General features: G+C 43.5%; 2 protein-coding genes across 2 annotated transcripts in view; one reads left to right on the top strand and one right to left on the bottom strand.

Moving 5' to 3' along the window:
• CSF1R (colony stimulating factor 1 receptor) overlaps positions 1-4,157 on the top strand; it is a 30,784-nt gene extending 26,627 nt beyond the window's left edge. The window contains exons 16-21 of the mRNA XM_077137393.1: positions 71-168; positions 1,151-1,273; positions 1,355-1,466; positions 2,095-2,194; positions 2,979-3,087; positions 3,180-4,157. Coding sequence (XP_076993508.1) covers positions 71-168; positions 1,151-1,273; positions 1,355-1,466; positions 2,095-2,194; positions 2,979-3,087; positions 3,180-3,350 — 713 coding nt within the window. The 3' untranslated portion in view covers positions 3,351-4,157. The remainder of the gene's footprint in view (positions 1-70; positions 169-1,150; positions 1,274-1,354; positions 1,467-2,094; positions 2,195-2,978; positions 3,088-3,179) is intronic.
• Positions 1,115-23,780, bottom strand: part of HMGXB3 (HMG-box containing 3) — an 85,513-nt gene continuing 62,847 nt past the window's right edge. The window contains exons 15-20 of the mRNA XM_077137392.1: positions 17,622-17,806; positions 10,456-10,675; positions 10,058-10,191; positions 9,092-9,208; positions 6,671-6,880; positions 1,115-5,703 (exon numbers count right to left, since the gene is read on the bottom strand). Coding sequence (XP_076993507.1) covers positions 5,236-5,703; positions 6,671-6,880; positions 9,092-9,208; positions 10,058-10,191; positions 10,456-10,675; positions 17,622-17,806 — 1,334 coding nt within the window. The 3' untranslated portion in view covers positions 1,115-5,235. The remainder of the gene's footprint in view (positions 5,704-6,670; positions 6,881-9,091; positions 9,209-10,057; positions 10,192-10,455; positions 10,676-17,621; positions 17,807-23,780) is intronic.

The raw sequence follows: 23,780 nt of genomic DNA, 5'->3' as shown, positions 1-23,780 counted from the left end.
GAGGTGAAGGGCTGCTGGGGGGTGGGGCTGAAAGGTGGCAGGACTGCCACGAAGCCTCTTTCCACCCTAGATCTGAATAAGGAGGATGGGCGGCCACTGGAGCTCGGAGACTTGCTCAGCTTCTGCAGCCAAGTGGCCCAGGGCATGGCCTTCCTTGCTTCCAAGAATGTGAGTTGATAAGTAGGTCCCAGCATGCGGCCACCAGGTCCCTGAAGGAGGGAAGCTGAAGCCCTGTGAGGCTGGAGAGTGAGGATGAGGAGGAGGGAAGAGAAGCCGAAGCAGGGGAGGAGGTAGAGTGCTAGAGGGCAAATGGACATAGGCCACAAAGGGCTGCAGGAGCAAGTAGGATAAAGGTGTACCCTGGAGGAGTCCCTGCGGCAGGGGTAGTGCCTCCAGCCTGAGCAGCTGTGCTTCCCGAGTGTGCAGAAGCTGGGGGGTGTAGTAGTTTCAAGGACAGACTCTGTTTTCTCATTTTTACTCAGCAATATGATAACTGTTGTCTCCCCTCATGGTCTTGTGGGCTTTAAACATTTTGGCTCTGCTATTTACTCACAGGGAATGTCTGAGACTTTCTAACTGTAAAATGAGAACAAAGGAACCTTCTTCTTGGAGTTGTGACAGATGATGTATAAAATACACTCAGTCCAGAAATCAGTGCCTGGGAAATGGTAGCATTTTCCATCATCCTTAGGACACAGGCGTAGGAATAATGGGTTTGATTGCTGGCTGTGCTCCCTGTGTGACTGAGCAGCACTTTGACCTACGCCTCTGTTTCCGCATCTATAAAAATGGGCACAAAAACCGAAACCCTGCATTAAACAAGGTTACAGTGTGTACCAGTGCTTAGGAGAGGGCCTGTTCCAGGGTAAGGCCCTGAGAAGGGACTCAATGCTTCTAGGATTCTAGCTCTAAGCTAGCTCCTGCTGCTCAAAGTAGAAGAGTCATGACTGCTTAGGGAGCTGGCAGTTTTTAAACATTGTCTCAGACCTGGGCCTTGGAGAAGGTAGGGACCAGAGCTTAGTGTTAAGAGCCGCAACTTTTGCCCACTCTCCTCAGGCTCCTGAGGCCTTCTGGGACTCTCCTTGCTCCTCCCCAATCTTAGACTCAGGGAGGGGATGAAGCTGAGACTGACCTTGCACTTCTCCTTCAGTGCATCCACCGGGATGTGGCAGCCCGGAATGTGCTGTTGACCAGTGGACGTGTGGCCAAGATTGGGGACTTTGGGCTAGCTAGGGACATCATGAATGACTCCAACTACATCGTCAAGGGCAATGTGAGTGCTGGGAAGGGGTGGGCTGAGCTGGGGAGGGGGCAGTGGCCAGAGTTGAAAGGTAACCAAGGACTGCCATGCCAGGCCCGCCTGCCTGTGAAGTGGATGGCTCCGGAGAGCATCTTTGACTGCGTCTACACAGTTCAGAGTGATGTCTGGTCCTACGGCATTCTCCTCTGGGAGATCTTCTCACTCGGTAAGCCACTGGGCTCAGTCAGGGCTCCATCTGAGGCAGATCCCACTTTGATTACCCCCGCCATGTCCTGTACATGGAGGATGCTAGTCAAGGTTGCCTGTGGCCAGGACAGACCAGGGGCTGGTTGGAATGAAGGGATGGGCAAGGGCTACCATAACCAAGCGTTCCAGCACCAGGTGGGCTGGACTCTCCACCTGACATCTATTCCCTCAGGGATATTCCCACATTTGTGCAATTCTTGTTACCTAGAATGCTGTTTCCCCACTCTGCCTGAAATCTGATATCTTACTAGCTTTCAATTCCTTTGCATGCACTCCTCTAACAATCTTATGAGGTGTAGGTACGTTATTGCTTCTATTACTGATAAACAACTAAAGTTTTGGTCTGACTCTGAAGCCTGTGCTGGAGTTCTTTGTATGACATGGGATAGGCCAGGGTGAAGACTCTGATCTTCCTATAACCCTAAAGCCTTGGCATGGTGCCTGGCACATAGTAAATGCTATAAAAGAGTAGCTGCTGTTCTATGATCATTACAGTCCAGGTGGGACTTGTTGTACCTCAACTTCATGGGGACAGGTGAAAGGTGAGCACCTGAGTGTGGCCTTTTATAGGATCTTGGCCTTTGCAGGGCTGAACCCCTACCCTGGAATCCTGGTGAACAGCAAGTTCTACAAACTGGTGAAGGACGGATACCAAATGGCTCAGCCTGCATTTGCACCAAAGAACATGTAAGTGAAGGGGCCCAGAGGGAGGAGGCCCATTTCGGATTTGGTTGGAAGAAGAAGTGGTCCTGGTCTTCCTCTGGCCAAAACGTTCCAGGATCAGGCTTCGCATCTCTGATGGCAGACTCTACAAACAAGCCCCTTTTATGTGTCCAGGTGTGAGGGAGAAGACTCAGTGCAGCACCCATAAGGACTCACTTGTTCCCTGCCCATGACCAGCAAGACTGCCCTCACCACAGTTTTACCACTGGCCACCTGGCCAGTCCACCCATGGCATCTTTCCTCCAGCCATCTCCTCACAGCCAAGCCCTTCACCCAATGTCAGTCACTGCTTAGGTGGAATCCACCCAGCCAGCCACAGAACTGCTTCCCCACTCTTTCTAGCTGGTAACCCTCACCGGCCCCTATTCCCCCAGCCACTTTATTGTCTTGCTATAGCCAGCCAGCCACTTATTCCCTCCAACTAGCCTCTGAAACCCATCTAAGACTACAGGACTGCTCCTTCTTCATCCAATGGACCTGGGCAAAATACTTAGCATCTCTGAACTTTCTTCCCTCATTTGACAAAATGGGAGGGATGAGAGTACCTTCCTGCAAGAGTTACTATGAGGCTTAAATGAGATAATGCATGCCAAGGACTTTAGCACATGTCTGTACTAAGCTCATTTTTGACTAGATTTGGAGATATCTTCTCTTGGTATGACTCTATGGGGCAGGGGGTATGGAGAGGACAGAAAGGGATGATGATCCCTGGGGAGCCATTCATGGGCAGCTTCTGTTCCATCTCCAGATATGCTATCATGCAGGCCTGCTGGGACCTAGAACCTACCCACAGACCCACCTTCCAGCAAATCTGCTCCCTCCTTCAGGAGCAGGCCAAAGTGGACAGGAAAGAGCAGGTAAGGTGGGACAGGCTGAGGGCAGCTAGTTGGTTAAAGCACGCAGGATTGGGAGCAGACTCTTGACCTCTCCTGACCTCTCCTACTCTCAGGACTATGCTAATATGCCAAGCAGCAGCAGCAGCAGCAGCAGCAGCAGCAGCAGCAGCAGCAGCAGCAACAGTGAGCCGGAGGAGGAGAGCTCCAATGAGCACCTGGCCTGCTGTGAGCAAGGGGATAGTTCCCAGCCCCTGCTGCAGCCCAACAACTACCAGTTCTGCTAAGGAGGTGATGACAGGGAAGCACTGCCTCTCCCCTCTTCCAAGCTTCAACTCCTCTATGGATGGGGCAACGTGGAGAGAACATAAAAACACTGCCCTTGGTTAACAGCCGGGCCCAGCTCTGAAACTCAGGAATGTGAGGGACTCATGGAGGTCAGAGAGGACCCTACTTCCAGAGCCTGGGCCTTCACTGCCAGGCAGGGGCTGGGGGCTGAGCCCCCAATCCCCCCGCCCCCACAACGTTCTCAATGCTGTCAGCTTCAGGTTCACTATGCCAACTGGTAGAACCCTCACTCAGTCTCTTAATCCACTTCCAGGAACCCCCTTGTGTCTCAATGGAAATGGATTGTTTTTGTGTCCAGGTCCTCAGGAGCTGCCCTTGTTCTGAGAAAATAAGGGTCCTCAGGGCTAGACAGATTGGCAGAGTAGATGGATCTCTCTCATTGACCACATGGACCATCAAGAATGGGCCTGGTGCTGAGATTGTGCTCAGCTCAGTTCCTTGGAACTGGGTAGCTCCTTTTTAAGAATCTAACAGTACCTCCTGGTGTCTGTACCCTGCAGCCTTCTTCAGCTACCACCCCCACCCTGCAAGGAATCTGGTACTGTTGTAATGAGCCAAGTGGCAGCTAAAAGTTAGGGTGTTCTGCCTAGTCCCCCATCATTCTGGGCCGGAGGGCAGTCTTGGGGCCCTGACGTGTGGCTGGCCACAGCAAGCAAGAAGCACGCACTCTCCCAAGTTGACTCATCATAACTAACAGTCATGCTGCGGGATGTCTCTGTCAATATTAAACTAACAGCATTAACACAGCCAGCCTCTCTGGTTCTTTGTACCACACAAGTATCTATCAATTCCCTGGGACCTCCTTCCCGTCTTCATGTGTAGTGACAACCTCAGCAGCTCTGAGCTCACACATGCTGTGCCCCTCACAATAACCATGGAAGTGACTCTTGTATCACCCAAACCAGATAATTTAATAAACTTTATTCTCATCAGGGAAGAGGAAGGAGAAAAAAGCCACCTACTCCACTCCTCTTAATAAATTAAATAACACACAGCCAATTCCCATACCCTAAGCAAACCTTGGCACTTGAGCTAGTACCACTGTTTCCTTAGGGCCCAGTATGCTTCCCCTTCACAGAAGGGAGTTTTTCCTACTGCTGCCACGTTATGTCATGACCATGGGCCAAATCCCCTCCGTGGCGAGGGTCCCATAGCCTAGACAGGATGTAGAGTGCAGCAGCAGTGGCCAGAGAAAGGAGGAAGGAGGTCCTCTTCCTTACAGCTGGGGCAGGGAGCTGTGGCTGGCTATTTTTCCCTCCTCAGCTTTTCCCACATTCGGAGGCAGTGAGAATAGGCTCTGGCCAGAAAGGATCCCTCCTCTGGGGAGAATCAAGTGCCCAAAGACCCCTAGAGCTAATGAGGCCCTCAAGGCCCCTAGTCAAAGGCAACAGGCTAAGGAACTCAAGAGGCTGCAGGGGAATCGAAATGGGGTTCCTCAGTGGTGGGAAGAGATGCCTCACAGCCTTCCCATCTTGTTCTGGGATTCCTGCTCTCCGCCCCCACCCACAGCGAGTTCCAGGAAGTCACCATGTACCAGCCTTTTCCTCTACCTCCCAACTGTGTCCCCCAAGTGCTCTCTCAGGGCCAGCAAGGGGATCCCTGATGCCCATCCTGACCCCCAAAAGGTGAGGCAACTGGTTAGGTTGAGGACCAAGGACCCTAGGCCCCACTGTGTTCAGAAATGGAAGCTCTTTGGTCAGTCCCAGCAGTCAGAGGCCCTACCCACAGGTGAACACTCCCACCAGTCCCCTGGATAGATCTGCTTCAGGCAAGGCCCTTATTATGGCTTCATAGGGGTGGTGAATCCCTGTACAATAGCCTGGCTTATTCTGCCATTGAAGCCACCTCCTCTTCCTCACCCTCCTCCACTGTCTCTGTCTTGATCTGAGCAACCCCAAGGCGGTAGAGGGTGTCACGAATGACCACCTCACCAGGCTGGCAACTCTGCACAATGTCATGGATCTGCCGGTTGACGATCTCACGGCTGGTGAGGAAGTCTATGAGGCGGTTATAGAGGTAATAGTGGGTGGCATTGTCAAAGGCGATGGGCCGCTGACGGACAGTGTTGGGTTTGCTGTCTGCGATGGATGCCAGGATGGTTGCATAGGGTGCCAGCTCAGGGCACAGGGCCAGGGAGTGATGCCCAGTGCTGGGGTCACCTGGACTGGGCTGTGTGCCTGCGTGGACAATGCGGCGTGTGGCAGTCTTGGTGACAGGGTGCTGGACAGAGTGCTCAGCTTCTATCATGTCCACGGTATAATGCTGGTCCAAGAGCTCTGGGCAGGACACGCTCTAGAAGAGACATAAGAAGCTACTTTCACATAAGGGATGACTAAGGTGTGGTGGGTGGGAGCAAAAGAGTCAGATGCTATGGATAGAACCCTAGCTTCTCCACTCACTGTCTCCTGGGGCAAGTCCCCTCTCCTGCTCTTCTCTGTGCCACCATAGCCTCATGTGAGGGCAGAGACAGTAACAGTGTCTACCTCCTGGAGCAGGTATTGAGAGAATAAGGAAAAGGTGAGTGATGGCAATGATGTCCCCTCCAAGGCAAAGCCGGGAAGGCCAAAGCCTCCCACAATGCATCCCAGCAGGGGTACCTATCTCACTTCTGTTCTTTCCCTTCCTTCTAATAGTCTGAATGTCTCTTTTAGCAAAGGGGATGGCTGGTCTTGGATAGCCAGTGCTTCTCTGTTAAGAACAATTGTCTGCCATAATGTATCAAGACACAATGACAAGGGTTCCGCCAACAGACTGTTGTGTGAACAAGTCCAACTCTCTTCTGGGCCTTAGTTTCCCCTTTAATAGAAGAGAGTGTTGGGTAAGGTGAGTGTTCATTTAAATTACGTGTCTCTAAATCATAATAGGTACAATAGGCATGCCACATGGTCATTCACGGTCACAGCCATTTAAGCTGTGGGGAGTTCCAGGGGCACCCCGAGGCGGGCTGGGGCCTTTCACAGGTCAATATGTATAATACTCTCAAAAACAGCAATTTTCTAGGCTTATCTGGAAGGCAATCTCTTTTTACCCCAAGACTCCTGTGTTCAGGATTCCATGGGCACACTAAATGACATGCTATGGCCCCATACACAGGTGTTGGCCAGTAAATTTTTGTGAAACTCCTGGCTTCAAAGCATCAAAACAATTAGTGAAGAAAAAGGATTCTGAAATGGTTCCCTGAAGGCCTTCCTAAAGCACCAGGGGGGTGAGACACGTTCAGCCTGAAAGATTTCTTCAAGTTTTTCAGGCAGTAACTTACCACAGGTGGCTCTGTGGGGCTAGAGAAACAGCCCTGGTTCCTTCCCCACATTTGGCTGGTCAGCTCTGGGTAGGAGAGGTCAGCACACAGGGCCACCGGTGTGGCTATATCTACCACATAGACAGGCGGCCAGTGGCGGGAAGAGGCAAGGAGATCCACATGGTCACGAGCACTCTCACCTCGCACGAGGTATTTGGAGCCACAGACCACCTAGAGTAGGGAAGAAGGCCACAGAATAGTGTTGAGAAGCCAACCTGCAGACAGCCTTGGCACAGTTTTCACTTGCAGCTTCCCAGGAAGAGGAACAAATAATTTTCATGATTGAAGCCATAGCCATCTTGCCAGAGCTGATGACATTCTGCTCCCCTCTTACTTTTGCCCCTAAATAAAGTCACCAGTTCATCCTTACCCACCTGAGAGGAGTGAGGAAACCATCCTCAACTGACACAGAAAGGCACCTCAGAGGGCACCTGCTTTAAATCCCAACCTGTCCTCATCACCCTATCAAAGAATCATCAAGGCCAATGGTTCCAATCTTGGCTACACAGCACCATTTCCTAAGAGCTAGTTAGAAAATGTAGATTGCTGGGCCCTAACCCAAACCTAAGGAACTCTAGTCTCTGGGGTGAGGTTTAAGCATCTGTATTTTCAGCAAGCTCCCAACAAGACCTGATGTGTTGTCCATATAGGAGCCCTCACATAGTCTAGTGAACACCTACCTCCACTGATGGGGTCCCTCAAGCACCATCCCATGGCTGGACAGTTCTGCATACACTGGTGAATTCTGCCTCTGCCTCAATCTCCCTACCTTCATACCCACTAGCCCCGGCTGCTGATTACAAGGGACACCACTCTCCTTTCACAGCCTGGTGATCTGTAGCTCATGTGTTTCTATGAGTCTTCAAGTGCTTCTCCTAAGATGTCCCCCATCACATGGACACAATTCTTTGAGCATTCGCTGACCTGCCTAGGGTACAGGCAGTATCTTCCAGAACATAAGCTTTCATATAAGTACAGAGGGTTTTCTGCCCCTGAAATCTTCCTGGGCGTACTCTGTGGCATAGTACTCAATCTGTCCCAGAGCTATACTGCTGCCTAGTCTGCCACACTCTCCTAGAGGCATACAGAGTGATCTTCCTAAAACCCGAATTGGACCATGCCCTCACAGCCATTTCCTGTTCAAAACTGTTCAATGGTTCCCTTATCACTTAGAATAAAACCCAAATTGTTACTATGATCTATAAGGCTCTATGTGATCTGGCCTCTGCTAATACTTCCAACTTCCCTCCATGTAGTTCACTGTGTTTTCCCACACAGGGCCCTTACTGGTCACACTTCCCTTTATCCAGAACTTCCTTCCTTGGCTCAGCAGTAGGGCCCCTCCCCAACCTTCAGGTCTCAGACTTCTCTACCTGCCCCACAGAGAGCAGGTACCTTAGTGTTACTATCTCAGGCCTTGTCAAGTTCCTTCAGAGCCATCGCCACAGGCTGTATTAACTTTACTGCCCCACCAAAATATGACATCTCTGTTGCTCACTCCGGTACATGTAACAGCTGGCACAGTGCCTGGCATCTGGTTGGGTGCTAAATACTCATTCACCAATGACCTAGGCTGCCTCCCTAGCCCATAGGCAGCCCAGTGACCTAGGTCCTAGCCCCAAGGATGAGCTAGCTCAATCAGATTCTCTGTGCAGACAGGTTTGACCTGGGAAATCCTGAGAACCTTGTTGGCAGTCAGCAGCAAGGTCTGCTAGACTAGTTGGTAGAAAATGCTGTGAGCCGGAGCTTGCCACAATGAATCGAGCCAAGGAATAAGGGAGAGAAAAAGAATATGGACTCTGACATGGTAAGAGAACAGTCCCACAAGAACCCTTGGCTCCTGGCATTCCTACACCTACAAACAGTCCCAGGGTCCTTCTGTAATAAGTCTTCCTGTAAAAACAACAAGACAAAACAATATCCTCTCTTTTCTGAAGATAATCTCACATCTGTCTATTGCAGTGGTTTTCAACCAGGGGTAATTTTGATACCCGGGGGTTACACCTGGTAAAATTTGGGGACAGTTTTGGTTGTCAAAACTAGAGAGAAAGGATGCATGGGGGAAAAGGGAAGAGTTACCGGCATCTAATGGATAGAGGCCATGGTTGCTGATAAATATTCTATAATGCACAGAACAGTCCCTCAAAACAAAGAATCATCTGGCTCAAGATGTCCATGTGTACTCAGGCAAAGAAACCCTGGCCTACTCCTTGCAATTACACTCAAACCCCACTTTCTCATCTCATGTCACTTCATCTGATCAGTCTGCCTTCCTTATGAATGAAGAGCAGGAGAAACCTCTCATAGTTATCTCTGTTCTCAGGGCAACAGGTAAACCTAACATTAACAAATTTACCAAGTTCCCCATTTTTATCCTCTTACCTGATGGGGACACACTTTGTAGATTTTGCCCCCTGTGAGATGAGGTGGGGGCTGTCTAGCCCTGGCTCCATTCTGTACAGATTCATAGAGGGCCAACAAGGAGAAGCAAAGCTGGTCCTGGAGCAGAAGAAGATAATAAACACAGGGGTGAATGCTAAAAGGATCAGGCCCAATGCTCAGTATCAACTGTTCACTTCAGTATCTAAAGCAGAAGAATAAACTGTCGGGGCCAGAGCAGGCCTTGCATTACTAGCTCAATCTCCTCTAGGTACAAATGGGTGCCCCGAGGCCCAAAAAGGCTCAGCTGACAGACAAAGCCAGCCTGGTAACCAAGCTACCAGACACTGAGGCCTGGGTTCTTCCTACTTTTTAAAGTAAAGGGCAAAGCAAGCCTCAAAGAGGGGTTAACATTTGAATTTAAGTGCAGGACTTGCCTCCATTGCTTCACTGCTTGAAGGAAGCATATAATTTTCAGCAACACACAGACATGAAGGAAGGTAAATTATGAATAAAACACACATTTTCTCTATGTATGTAATAGCACCATTTTTCTAGGAACTTGGCTAGCTGGTAACCAGATACTGTATAAAATATGTTCCCAACAACCTCATGAGTCAAATATTTGTGGTTATTTCCATTTTACAAATGAGAATGAGAATGAGGCTCAGAAAGGTAAAGCAGCTTATCTGAACACAGTGAGAAAGGCAAAATCCCTGACTCCAGAGGCTTGGTCTTACCACCTTCAATAAGAGAAACCAAACGGAGGGGAAGGCCTTGCATGCTTGTCAAGTCTGGCCCCTGACAATCTCCCAAGCTCCCTGCCTGCCAGCACTCTCTGTCCAACATAGGTGCCCTATAACAGAGGTTCACATCCTTGCCCATAAAGTAAACAAACCAGTCTGCTCCCAAAGCCCCTTTCTTCCCTGCTACTCCCCAGAGACTCCCATGCCCACCTTGAACACTTACCTTGGAGTCTCCTGCTCCAAAGGGGATGCCACATTGGCCCAGCAAGTGCTGCAGGTGCTCCTCACTGTAAGAGCCAATCTGCTCGAGCTTGCAGGTACCCTCCTGGAGCAGTCTCACCAAGGAACTGCCACTGCCTACAAGAGATGGTCATGGGAAGTCTCTCCTGCGTGAGGATGAAAACAGGGGGCAAGGCCTCCAGAACATCAAGCAGTGGAGGCAAGTCCTGCACTGATCACTTTCTCTCTGGGGATTTTGTCATAGGTTTATCCTTCAGAAGGAGCCCTGAAGAAGAGCCAGACCCTTTCTACATGTGCTGTATGGGTTGTCTTACTGTGACTATTTTCCCAGACTCTTGTACAGCCCCTTCCCTGACCCTGTCAGCTACCAGGTGGTCTTACCAGGTACTGGCTGCACATCCAGGTTTTTGTCTTTCTCAGTGTTGACGACCACAGCTCCTCTCATGAGTGGTGGGAAGAAGGGGGCAATAACAGAGGCATCAAACTTGGTGATAGGGATGCTGGCAGGGAACGCCACCTGCTCAATCACCTCTGTCTCCATCGTGGCCCAAAAGTCCTCCACGTTTACCTCACTAGAGCCCAAGAATTCAGGCCAGGTGAACTAAAAGGTCGGGATAAAAAAAGGTCAAACTATAGGAGCCACAGAACATTAATACCAATTTACCACTTCTTTACACACCCAGAGAAGCCAAGGTTCAGTGAAAGGAAGGAGTGCACACCCATGCATTGCTAGGGTACCCCAAAATCTGATAGTAGTGCCCAACTGTCTTTTATCCATATTTCTCTGTCCCATACCACATTAACCCTAGGCCTGAACAGTCCTGAAGCACCCTCCTTCTCTCTAGATCCTTATTCATATTATTTTTCCTGCCTTGTGAAGAAAGGAGAGTTCCAATGGAGTACTTACTGTATTGTAGGTACTTTTTTAAAAAATTTTTTTAATTTTAATTTTAATTTTATTTATTTATTTATTTTATTAATTAACGGGAAAAAAAGAAATTAACCCAACATTTAGAAATCATACCATTCTACATATGCAATCAGTAATTCTTAACATCATCACAGATGCATGATCATTGTTTCTTAGTACATTTGCATCGGTTTAGAAGAACTAGCAACACAACAGAAAAAGATATAGAATGTTAATATAGAGAAAAAAAATAAAAGTAATAATAATGGTAAAAAAAAAAGACAAACAAACAACCAGACAGACAAAAACAAAAAACAAAAAAACAACAAAAAAAAACCTATAGCTCAGATGCAGCTTCATTCAGTGTTTTAACATGATTACTTTACAATTAGGTATTATTGTGCTGTCCATTTTTGAGTTTTTGTGTCTAGTCCTGTTGCACAGTCTGTATCCCTTCAGCTCCAATTACCCATTATCTTACCCTGTTTCTAACTCCTGCTGGTCTCTGTTACCAATGACATATTCCAAGTTTATTCTCGAATGTCGGTTCACATCAGTGGAACCATACAGTATTTGTCCTTTAGTTTTTGGCTAGACTCACTCAGCATAATGTTCTCTAGGTCCATCCATGTTATTACATGTTTCATAAGTTTATCCTGTCTTAAAGCTGAATAATATTCCATCGTATGTATATACCACAGTTTGTTTAGCCATTCTTCTGTTGATGGACATTTTGGCTGTTTCCATCTCTTTGCAATTGTAAATAACGCTGCTATAAACATTGGTGTGCAAATGTCTGTTTGTGTCTTTGCCCTTAAGTCCTTTGAGTAGATACCCAGCAATGGTATTGCTGGGTCGTATGGCAATTCTATATTCAGCTTTTTGAGGAACCGCCAAACTGCCTTCCACAGTGGTTGCACCATTTGACATTCCCACCAACAGTGGATAAGTGTGCCTCTTTCTCCGCGTCTTCTCCAGCACTTGTCATTTTCTGTTTTGTTGATAATGGCCATTCTGGTGGGTGTGAGATGATATCTCATTGTGGTTTTGATTTGCATTTCTCTAATGGCCAGGGACATTGAGCATCTCTTCATGTGCCTTTTGGCCATTTGTATTTCCTCTTCTGAGAAGTGTCTGTTCAAGTCTTTTTCCCATTTTGTAATTGGGTTGGCTGTCTTTTTGTTGTTGAGTTGAACAATCTCTTTATAAATTCTGGATACTAGACCTTTATCTGATATATCATTTCCAAATATTGTCTCCCATTGTGTAGGCTGTCTTTCTACTTTCTTGATGAAGTTCTTTGATGCACAAAAGTGTTTAATTTTGAGGAGCTCCCATTTATTTCTTTCCTTCTTCAGTGCTCTTGCTTTAGGTTTAAGGTCCATAAAACCGCCTCCAATTGTAAGTTTCATAAGATATCTCCCTACATTTTCCTCTAACTGTTTTATGGTCTTAGACCTAATGTTTAGATCTTTGATCCATTTTGAGTTAACTTTTGTATAGGGCGTGAGATATGGGTCTTCTTTCATTCTTTTGCATATGGATATCCAGTTCTCTAGGCACCATTTATTGAAGAGACTGTTCTGTCCCAGGTGAGTTGGCTTGACTGCCTTATCAAAGATCAAATGTCCATAGATGAGAGGGTCTATATCTGAGCACTCTATTCGATTCCATTGGTCGATATATCTATCTTTATGCCAATACCATGCTGTTTTGACCACTGTGGCTTCATAATATGCCTTAAAGTCAGGCAGTGCAAGACCTCCAGCTTCGTTTTTTTTCCTCAAGATGTTTTTAGCAATTCGGGGCACCCTGCCCTTCCAGATAAATTTGCTTATTGGTTTTTCTATTTCTGAAAAATAAGTTGTTGGGATTTTGATTGGTATTGCATTGAATCTGTAAATCAATTTAGGTAGGATTGACATCTTAACTATATTTAGTCTTCCAATCCATGAACACGGTATGCCCTTCCATCTATTTAGGTCTTCTCTGATTTCTTTTAGCAGTTTTTTGTAGTTTTCTTTATATAGGTTTTTTGTCTCTTTAGTTAAATTTATTCCTAGGTATTTTATTCTTTTAGTTGCAATTGTAAATGGGATTCGTTTCTTGATTTCCCCCTCCGCTTGTTCATTGCTAGTGTATAGAAATGCTACAGATTTTTGAATGTTGATCTTGTAACCTGCTACTTTGCTGTACTCATTTATTAGCGCTAGTAGTTTTGTTGTGGATTTTTCCGGGTTTTCGATGTATAGTATCATATCATCTGCAAACAGTGATAGTTTTACTTCTTCCTTTCCAATTTTGATGGTTTGTATTTCTTTTTCTTGTCTAATTGCTCTGGCTAGAACCTCCAACACGATGTTGAATAATAGTGGTGATAGTGGACATCCTTGTCTTGTTCCTGATCTTAGGGGGAAAGTTTTCAATTTTTTCCCATTGAGGATGATATTAGCTGTGGGTTTTTCATATATTCCCTCTATCATTTTAAGGAAGTTCCCTTGTATTCCTATCTTTTGAAGTGTTTTCAACAGGAAAGGATGTTGAATCTTGTCAAATGCCTTCTCTGCATCAATTGAGATGATCATGTGATTTTTCTGCTTTGATTTGCTGATATGGTGTATTACATTAATTGATTTTCTTATGTTGAACCATCCTTGCATACCTGGGATATGTAGGTACTTTTTACTTACCTTTTACTACATAAGCCTAGGAAGTATCTGAGGTGAAACTACCAGAGTAAGGGACATAGCAAAAAAGTGAACACAGGTCTAGCTCAAAAGCCCAAGCCTAATCCCTATACCATGCTGGCAGAAATACTTTCCAGAATTCTATTTAATGAAATCCCATCCATCTTCCAAGGCTCTGCCAATCCCTCGCCTCCTCCAGAAAATCCTCCCAGACTTGTCAGCACATAGCCATTTTCTCGACCCTATGCAGCATTTACTTATCCACTGTAACCATCTAGCACCTGTGCTACTAGATTCTTCTTGTATGCCCTCTTATGTGGTCCTCATAGTGTGACCTGATCATACACCTCCATCAGTCATTTCAGTTATTAATTAACAATGCAGACACCTGAGCTGCCCTCCTCCATCTGTAAGAATTAAGTCTCTAAGATTGTGACTGGGAATCTGCATTTAAACAAGATGGCCTAATTGAGTGGTTCTCAAAGTATGGGCCCTGGACTCAGAGCATCAACATCACCAGAAGCGTGTTATAAAAACAAATTCTTGGCCCTTATCCCAGACCTACTGAACCAGAAACTGAGTGGGGCTATGCTGGTTTGAAGTTATTATGTACCTGAGAAAAGCCATGTCCTTTAATCCTCATTCAATACTGCTGGGTAGGATCTTTTTGACTATCTCCATGGAGATATTTCCCACCTAATTGGGGGTGGTAACTTTTGATTAGATGGCTTTAGACAGACATGCATCTCCACCATTCAAGGTGGGGTTGCTTACTGGAGCCCTTTAAGAGGGAAACACTTTGGAAAAATCTCAGAGCAACCAGGGCAACCAGAATTGACAGAACCAACAGAATGGATAGAGCCCCAGGGAACCTGTTGAAGATTCCTGGAAAGAAAGCTAGCAGACATCACTATGTGCCTTTCCTGCTGAGAGAGAAACCATGAACTTCATTGGCCCTTTCTTTGAGTTAAGATGTCTTTCCCTTGATACCTTAATTTGGACATTTTCATGGCCTCAGAACTGTGAAGTTGCAGCTTAATAAATCACCTTTAAAAAAAAAAGCCATTGTTTCTGGTATATTGCATTCCAACAGTTTACAAACCAAAACAGGGGCCCTACAAGCTCTCCATGTTAAAAAGTTTGGGAACCATTGCCCTAGGTAATTCTTTTGCCCACTAAAATCTGACAACCACTGCTGTACCCATACATCCACTCCCCCCGCCGTCTTACTCCTCTTTGTTCCCCTCCTCATAGGTGTGCTATGAGTAAATGACACAACTCTCCCACCACAATTTCTCAAGGTACCTGGCTTGAAGAATGTGGCCAAATGAGCCTACCCAGTCCATAAAGAGAAAGGGAACAGAAAATGCCAAATGAGTTGCTATGTGCATGAATTAACATGGTTACTGTCATCAGTACAGAGGATCTCCTTCTACCAGTCCCTCAGAGGAGGGGCTACCCAGATAGTCTCCCATAGACAACTGTATATTTATTTTGTAAAAAAACTTCCTTTTACCACATAGACTTCAGAATACTTCCTCTCTTCCCCACACCCATCACAATGTTCTCTATACACAAAAGAAAAGCAAACCTGGCCTCTAAGAAAGAAGTCTCTGGTACCATAGAAGGGAAAGACATGCATATTGAGAGTGAATAGAATGCTACTCCACTCTGTGAGGAAGGAACCTTCACTAGGAAGAGCAGGTGCCAGGCAGGACTAGAGGTGAATTTGGCAGGTTGGGTGGGCTTCCATTTATTCTAAAAACCAAAAAGTTTTTCTGAGGCCAGATATGCTTAGAAAAACTAAAGCTCAGAGCCCCAGGAGGTACTGGTGAGCATGACAGTGCTCAAGAACTCAGGCTCTGAAGTCAAACAGCCAGACCAAGGTCAAATCTCAGCTCTACCCCTTTTTGTCTGGGTGGGCCTTGGGCAAGCCCATCTGGGCTTCGGTTTCTTTATCTTACAAAACTTCACAGATTTGTGGTGAGAATTAAGTCATATCGTAAAGCACGTAGCGTGGATTAAGAACTGGTCATCTATAATAAATGCTTAATAAATCTTAGCAGCATTACTATTATTGTTATCACTAGGCAAGCAGATTTGAATGAGTCTAGAAAAAGCTGCTCAGTGAAATTTATAAGCAAATCTTTTTAAACCAGTTCATTTTATCCACAAGGAAACTTAAAAGCTCCAGGAAATATCATGCTTGTTTTTATGTCTTGCTATACACCATCCTGCTTCAAACATAAATTAGTATGTGATCAAAATATGTGCTTTTTTATTCTAAATGGGAAGAACAAGAGGAACATGCATTATATCCCTAATTGTTCAGCTGACCATGCCAAAGTACACCAAAGCTCTTCTCCAGAGGTCCCATGCCTCCTTTGGTGGTTAGCACATGAGATGCAGGTCTGATGACTCAAAAGTCACTTCATGCCAGTCCTCTTGCTCATTGTGGCATAATTGAAACGAAACCCTGCACCCCAACACAACTACTACAGAGTATCCGTGGGACACTCAACCAACATCTATATAATACAGACTAGATCTCTCAGCATGAACATGGGAGAAGATTAATGAATCCACGGAATTTTCTTAACCCTGTACCAGGCTAAGGAAGATTTCTTACTATTCCCAATTTGCTAAGTTTTATCACAAACGGATGCTGAATCATATTGAAAGTCTTTTTTTCTTTACATCTAATGAGATAATCATATGGGTTTTCTCCTTTAATCTGTTAAGTACTGAATTATATTAATGTATTTTCTAATGCTGAAACAAACTGGCTTTCCTGAGACAAATTCATTTTGGTCATGATACATTACTTCATTCATTATTGGGTTTGGTTTACTACTATTTTTGTTCAGAAGTTTTACATCTATATTCATAAGTATAATGAGCCCCAATTTAGTGTTATATTCAATCTGTTGTATTGTTTTCAAGGTCAGATTGGTCCTATAAACGAGTTGGGGAAATATACGTGCTTTTGCTACACTTAATCTATCATTAGAATCATATTATTTCTTGAATATTTGTTAGAATTAATCCATAAAGCTATGTGAGTTTGGTTTTTCTTGTTGGAAAATTTTGTAGTTAAAACCCTAAGTCAGGGGCAGTGTAACAGTGGCTCAGTGGCAGAATTCTCATCTGCCATGCCGGGGACCAGGGTTTGATTCCCAGTACCAAACCAAACCAAACCAAACCCTAAGTCAAATCGAGTTATGTTTTTCCTCAAAACTCTTCCATGACTCCCCATTTCACTTAGCATAAGTCTTTAAAATGGCCCACAAGACCCTCTCTATAGGATCTGGTCTCCTACAGCCTCTTTGACCTTAAGTATTCTCCCACTCCCTCCCCCAAACACTCTAGCCCCACCGGCCTCCTTAATGTTCCTCAATCATACCCAGCAAGCTCCCACCTCAGATCTTGTTTATGCTGCTCCCTCTGCCTGGAATGTTCTTCCCCCTGAGAGTTAGATGGGCTTTGGATCTCTATTCAAATGTCTTCATCTTGGAGAGGATATCCCTGATTGCCCTACATAAAACAAGAATTTGCTATTCCACTACAGGGCTCTTTTCCCCTTCTCCTGCTAAATTGTGCTACATAGCACTCATCATTGCCTCACATATATTTGTTTCTTGTCTAAACCAGAATGTGAACTTCATGAGGGCAGAAACTTCATTCCTTATTTATTGCTATCTTTCCTAGTATCTAAAAAGTACAGCTAGTACATGTGCAATAAATTTGTTGCATGAATAACTGAAGAAACAACTGCTTCTGTTTTCATCTGGTTTCCCTAGATAAAATCCCGGGCAGTATTCAGGAAAAAAGCCACTTGCTTCATATGGGACTAGATCCCCAGCATCTTGCATGTGGCATCATATAGGAAGGTAGGCTGCCAAAGGACATTTCTTCTGAAGGTGGACCCACGGTATCCAACAGGCACTTACCTCTACACTCTTCAGTGCCAACACATTATCTTCACTTCTCTGGGCCATTTCCACTTTGGGGGCCACACCACAGATGCCACAAATCATATCATTGTAGTCTCGGACAGTGAGGCACTCAAAAGCCCAATAGCCATTGCACAGCAGTTCCTGCATCTGGTTTAGCTCCTCTGAGGTCAAAGTTTTTTCTGGAAGGAGAACAAGAGGAATTGAGAATGTCACAAGAAAAGATCCTAAGGCCACTAGGAATAAATCAGTGGCCAGTAAGAACAGCAGTTCTGTAAGACTGCTTCTCCCCTAAGAATCTCCAAGTATACTAACAATTCTGAAGGTTAGGGACCCTGCCCTTCAAGTGCTCAGCTGGCAACCCAAAGAGCAAGTGCCATGTACTAAGCACCTAGAAACTTTGCTGAAAGCTATGAATACATTAACTCATTTAACACACTCTTTATGAACCAGGGACTATTATTATCCTCATTTTAATTGGAGAAACTTGCTCAAGATCACACTGTCACCAGGTAGCAGAGCTAAGACTCAAACATAGACCTGTCTGACTCTAGAACCTGTGTTCTACTCCACCTGTCCTCACATCAGACAAGCTACAGGGAGATTAGAGTCTATAGAATGGGATGGAAAAAATCACAGACTAAAGTAAGGAGAGTCAGGGGGAAAAAAGTTTGGACCTGAGAGAATGGAACATCCTTCCAATCCAACCTGCTCAGCAACTAGCTGAGGAGACCTCCACACACAGCTCCGTATCCAACAGCACCTGTAGGGATCCCAGAGGTATTCCTAGCTGCCCACTGAGGCAAATTGGTTGCTCTGCTGGGCACTGTGAGTGGCGGTTCCGCCGGGTGCTATGATCAGTTGCCTCATCCTGTGTGCTGGGACTGGCCACTCCAGCCACTCATGTCATCCTGGCCAGTTGGCCACCGTGGTGTGGGAAAGGTGGGCCTGAGGGGAGGAGGTGGCTAAGAGCACCATCTGCTGGAAATAAGCAGTAAGTGCAGTCTAGCAAACTCCCTATCTGCCTAGTTTTTTATATTTTTAATTTTCGTTATGTATTTTTTATTTTTATTTTTTTTTGTTTCTCTTCTGTGAGCAAAAGTCTGAGTTCATTCTCAGTATATCTCAGGATATTTCCCTCAGGCTTTGGGGCCTACTACTGTGGAGGTGTTTTGTTTTGTTTTTCTGAGGTGCATGGGCCAGGGTCTCCTGTGAGGCAGATAGGCATTCTGCCATGAACTACTTGTGCACCCTGCCTAGCTTTTAATAGACCCTCAAGTAGAATTACACCCTCTATATGAGATAAGGGCCTTGGCTCAGTAGGGAATTAGTGACAAATCAAGTACAAAAGGGGGACCTTCAACGTAAACCCAAGTAAACCAAATTCAAGACAACTGAAGGAAACCAATCTGCAAAATAACCTTATTAAGATAGTCAAATGCCCCAAACACAACAGAAAATTATAAAGCAAGTGAAGATCCAGGCAGAAATGGACCAGCTAAATGATCAAATCAAAACACCAAGGGATCACAGAATTGGGACAAACTACTCAAGGATATTTATAAAGAAATAAAGGATATATAAAGACACTTTATATAGTGCATAAAAAAAGAGCATAAAAAAGAATTTGAGAGATTAAACAAAAAATAGATCTAACAGAGATGAAAGATACTGTAGACCAAATTAGAACTATACTATAGACACACGATAACAGATCTGAAGAAGTGGAGGGAAGAATAAGTGAGCTAGAAGAGAGAACAATTGAACTAGAGTACACAAAAGAACAAACAGCAGGAAAGATGGACAAGATGGAACTGGATCTCTGGGAAATGATGGACAACAAAAGGCATGCAAATATAAGAATCATTGGTGTCCAAGAAAGAGAAGAGAAGAGTAAAGGCCTGGGAAGGTTAAAGATTTAACTGGAGAAAACTTTGACTCTTATTAAAGACATAAATATGCAAATCAAAGAAGCCCAATGAACACCAAATAGAATGAATCCAAATAGGCCTACTCAAAGACACATACTAATCTGACTGTCAAATTAGAGAAGCAGAAAGTCCTGAAAGCAGCACAAGAAAAGCAATCTACTATATACAAGGGAAACCACATAAGGCTCAGTTCAGACTATTCAACAGTCACCATGGAGGCGATAAGGCAGTGGTACAAAACTGAACGAGAACGGCTTCCAGCCAAGAAATCTGTACTCAGCTAAGTTGTCCTTTAAAGTTGACAGAGAGATTAAAATCTTCAAAGACAAACAAAGACTGAGAGGACTACTCAACAAGAGACCTGCCCTATAAGAAATACTTAAGGGAGCACTGTCAGCTGAAGAAAAAAGCAGGAGAGGGAGGTCTGGAGGAGGGCACAGAATTGAAGAGTATAAGTAAGGGTTATTTAAAGGATAAAAAGAGAGAGTGTGAAAAGAATATATAGACCTGACTAATAAAAACTAAAGGATAAGATGGTAGATTCAAGAACTGCTTTTGCAGTAGTAACTTTGAACATTAAAAGACTTAACTCACCAATTAAAAGATACAGATTGGCAGGGTGGATTAGAAAATATAATCCATCTATATGTGGTTTACAAGAGATACATCTGAGACCCAAGGACACAAATTGATTGAAAATGAAAGGATGGAAAATGATGTCCTATGCAAGTTAACCAAAAAAAAGCAGGAGTACCCATACAAATACCAGATAAAATAGACTTTAAATGTAAAGATGCCATAAGAGATAAAGAGCAACACGAGATATTATTAAAAGGAAGAATTCACCAAGAAGAAATAACAATCATAAATGTTTATGCTTCTAATCAAGGAGCTACAAAGTACATGAGGCCAACACTGGTAAAACTTAGGGAGCAACAGACATTTCAACAATAATAGTAGAGAGTTCAATACATCACATCCACTATAAATAGAAGAACCAGACAAAGGATCGACACAGAAATAGAGAACGTAAACAATGTGATAAATGAATTAAGACTTAACAGACATACGCAGATCATTACAACCCCAAATCATTACAACCCAGGTTATACATTCTTCTTGGAACATCCTTCAAGACAGAACAGAACTGGGACACAAAACAGGTCTTTGTAAATTTAATAATATTGGAATTATCCAAAGCATTTTTTTCTGACCACAACGGAATGAAGCCGTAAATTAATAAATACCAAAGAACCAGAACATCCACAAATATATAGAGATTAAACAATACACTCTTAAAAAGTCAGTGGGTCAGAGAAGAATTTGCTAGAGAAATGGGTAAATATCTGGAGACAAATGATAATGAGAACACAACATATCAGAACTTACGAAATGTGGCAAAAGCAGTGCCAAGAGGGAAACTTATTGCCCTAAATGACTATATTAAAAAACAAAACCAAGCAAAAATGGAGGACCTAACCGCTAACATGGAGAAATTAGAGAAAGAACAGCAAACTAACTCCAAAGTATGTAGATAAAGGGAAATAACAAAGATTAAAGCAGAAATAAATGAATTGGGGAACAAAAAAACTATACGGTCAACAAAACCAAAAGTTGGTTCTTTGAGAAAAATCAATAAAATTGATGGACCCCTAGCTAGGCTGACAAAGAAAGAAAGAGAAAGGATGCAAATAAAATCAGAAATGAGATGGGGTCATTACCATAAATCTTAAAGAAATTTTAAAAATCATGACAATATAATGAACATATACACAAATAAACTAGACAACTTAGATGAAATGGAAACATTCCTAGAAACACATGAATTATCTATGCTGACTCAAGAGGAAATAGAAGATCTCAACAAACCAATTACAAGGAAAGAGATTCAATCAGTCATCAAAAAAACTTTCTACAGCTGAAGGGAAGTACCTGTAATTGTTGAGCTGTATTCTAGTAGCCTTGATTCTTGAAGACAATGGTAGAAAGATAAAACTTTTACAATGTGACTGTGTGATTGTGAAAACCTTGTGTCTGATGCTTCTTTTATCTAGGGTATGGACAAATGAGTGAAGAAGTATGTATAAAAATAAATAAACAATAGGGGGATAAAAGGTAAAATAAATTGGGTAAACAGAAATACTAGTGATCAATGAGAGGGAGGGGTAAGAGGTATGGGATGTATGAGTTTTTCCTTTTTGTTTCTTTTTCTGGAGTGATGCAAATGTTCCAAAAATTGATCATGGTGATGAATACACAACTATGTGATGATATTGTGAGCCACTGATTGTACACTGTGTACAGATGTATCTATGTGAAGATGTGTCAATAAAAATATATAAAAAAACAAAACTTCCTACAAAGGAAAGCCCAGGACCAGAAGGCTTCACAGAGGAATTTTATCAAACATTCCAAAAAGAACTAACACCAACAACAAAAAAAAACTAACACCAATCCCGCTCAAACTCTTCCAAAAATTGAGTAAGTAGGAATACTACGTAACTCATTCTATGAAGCTAACATCACTCTGATACCAAAACTGGATAAAGACACTCAAAAAGGAAAACTACACATCAATCTCCCCAATGAACAGAGATGTAAAAATTCTTAACAAAATACTAGCAAATCGAATCCAACACATTAAAAGAAGTTTATGTCACGACCATGTGAGGTTTATACCAAGAATGCAAGGGTAGTTTAACATAAGAAAATCAAGCACCCCAATACAGCACATTAACAAACGGAAAGGGAAAAATCACATGATCATATTGACTGATGCTGAAAAAGTATTCGCCAATATTCAGCATCCTTTCCTGATAAAAACACTTCAAAAGGTAGGAATCGATGGAAACTTTCTCAATATCATAAAAGACAAAAATGAAAAACCCATAGCCAGTATCATACTTAATGGTGACAGATTGAAAAGCATTCCCTGTAAGAGTGGGAACAAGATAAGGATGACTATTTTCACCACTATTATTCAACATTGTATTAGAAGTCCTAGCTGGAGGGATTAAACAGCAGAAAGAAAGAAAAGGCATTCAAATAGGAAAGGAAGAAGTAAAACTTTGATTATCTGCAGATGACATGATCCTATACTTATAAAACCTTGTGGAATCAACAACAAAGCTACTTGAGCTAATTAACAAACTCAGCAAAGTGGCAGGATACAAAATTAATGTACAAAAACCAGTAATATTTCTATACATAGGTAATGACCCAATTGAGGAGACAATTAAGGAAAAACTGTCATTCAAAATAGCAACCAAAAGAATCAAGTACCTACAAATAAGCTTAACCAGGGATGTCAAGGGCTTGTACTAGAAAACTATAAAACACTGCTAAAAGAAATCAAAGAAGACCTAAATAGATGGAAAGACATTGTGTGTTCATGGATTGGATGGTTGAATGTCATTAAGGTGCCAATTCTACCCAGCTGATCCACAGATTCAATGTAATACCAATCAAAATTCTATCAACCTACTTTGAAGACTTGGAAAAGCTAATTAACAAATTTATTTGGAAGGGAAAAGAGACCTCAAATAGCTAAAGATTTCCTAAGAAAGAAGAGTGAAGTGTGAGAACTAATACTTCCTGACTTGAAAGTTTGCTATAAAGCCACAGCAGTACTGGCGCAAAGACAGAAGTACTGACCACTGGAATCAAATTGACAGTATGGAGATAGACCACTAAATCTATGGTCAACTGATCTTCATTGAGGCCCCAAATCCACTGAACTGGGACAGAAATGTCTTTCAATAAACAGGCATGGAAGAACTGGATATTAATATCTAAAAGAATGAAAGAGGACTTCTATCTTATACCCTATACAAAAATTAATTCAAAATGGATTAAAGACCTAAATATGAGAGCCAGTACCACAAAACTCTAGAAGAAAATATAGGGAAACATCTTCAAGATCTAGTAATAGGAGGTATCTTCTTAAACTTTACACCCAAAGCACAAAGAAAGAAAAAAATTGATAAATGGGAACTCCTTAAAATCAAAAGCTTCTGTGTCTCAAAGGACTTTGTTAAAAAGGTGAAAAGGCAGCCAACCCAAAGGGAGAAAATATTTGAAAATCGTGTATCAGATAAAGGTTTGATATCCTCTGTAAATGAAGAAACTACACAACTCAACCAAAGAGTAAACTACCCAATTATAAAATGTGCAAGGGATATGAACAGACATTCTTCTGAAGAGCAAATACAAATGGCTAAAAAGC

This window comes from Tamandua tetradactyla, chromosome 20 (assembly GCF_023851605.1).
Source record: "Tamandua tetradactyla isolate mTamTet1 chromosome 20, mTamTet1.pri, whole genome shotgun sequence".
NCBI lineage: Eukaryota > Metazoa > Chordata > Mammalia > Pilosa > Myrmecophagidae > Tamandua > Tamandua tetradactyla.
The sequence above is the reverse complement of the archived record's forward strand: the minus strand, read 5'-3'. Positions and strand labels throughout refer to the sequence as shown.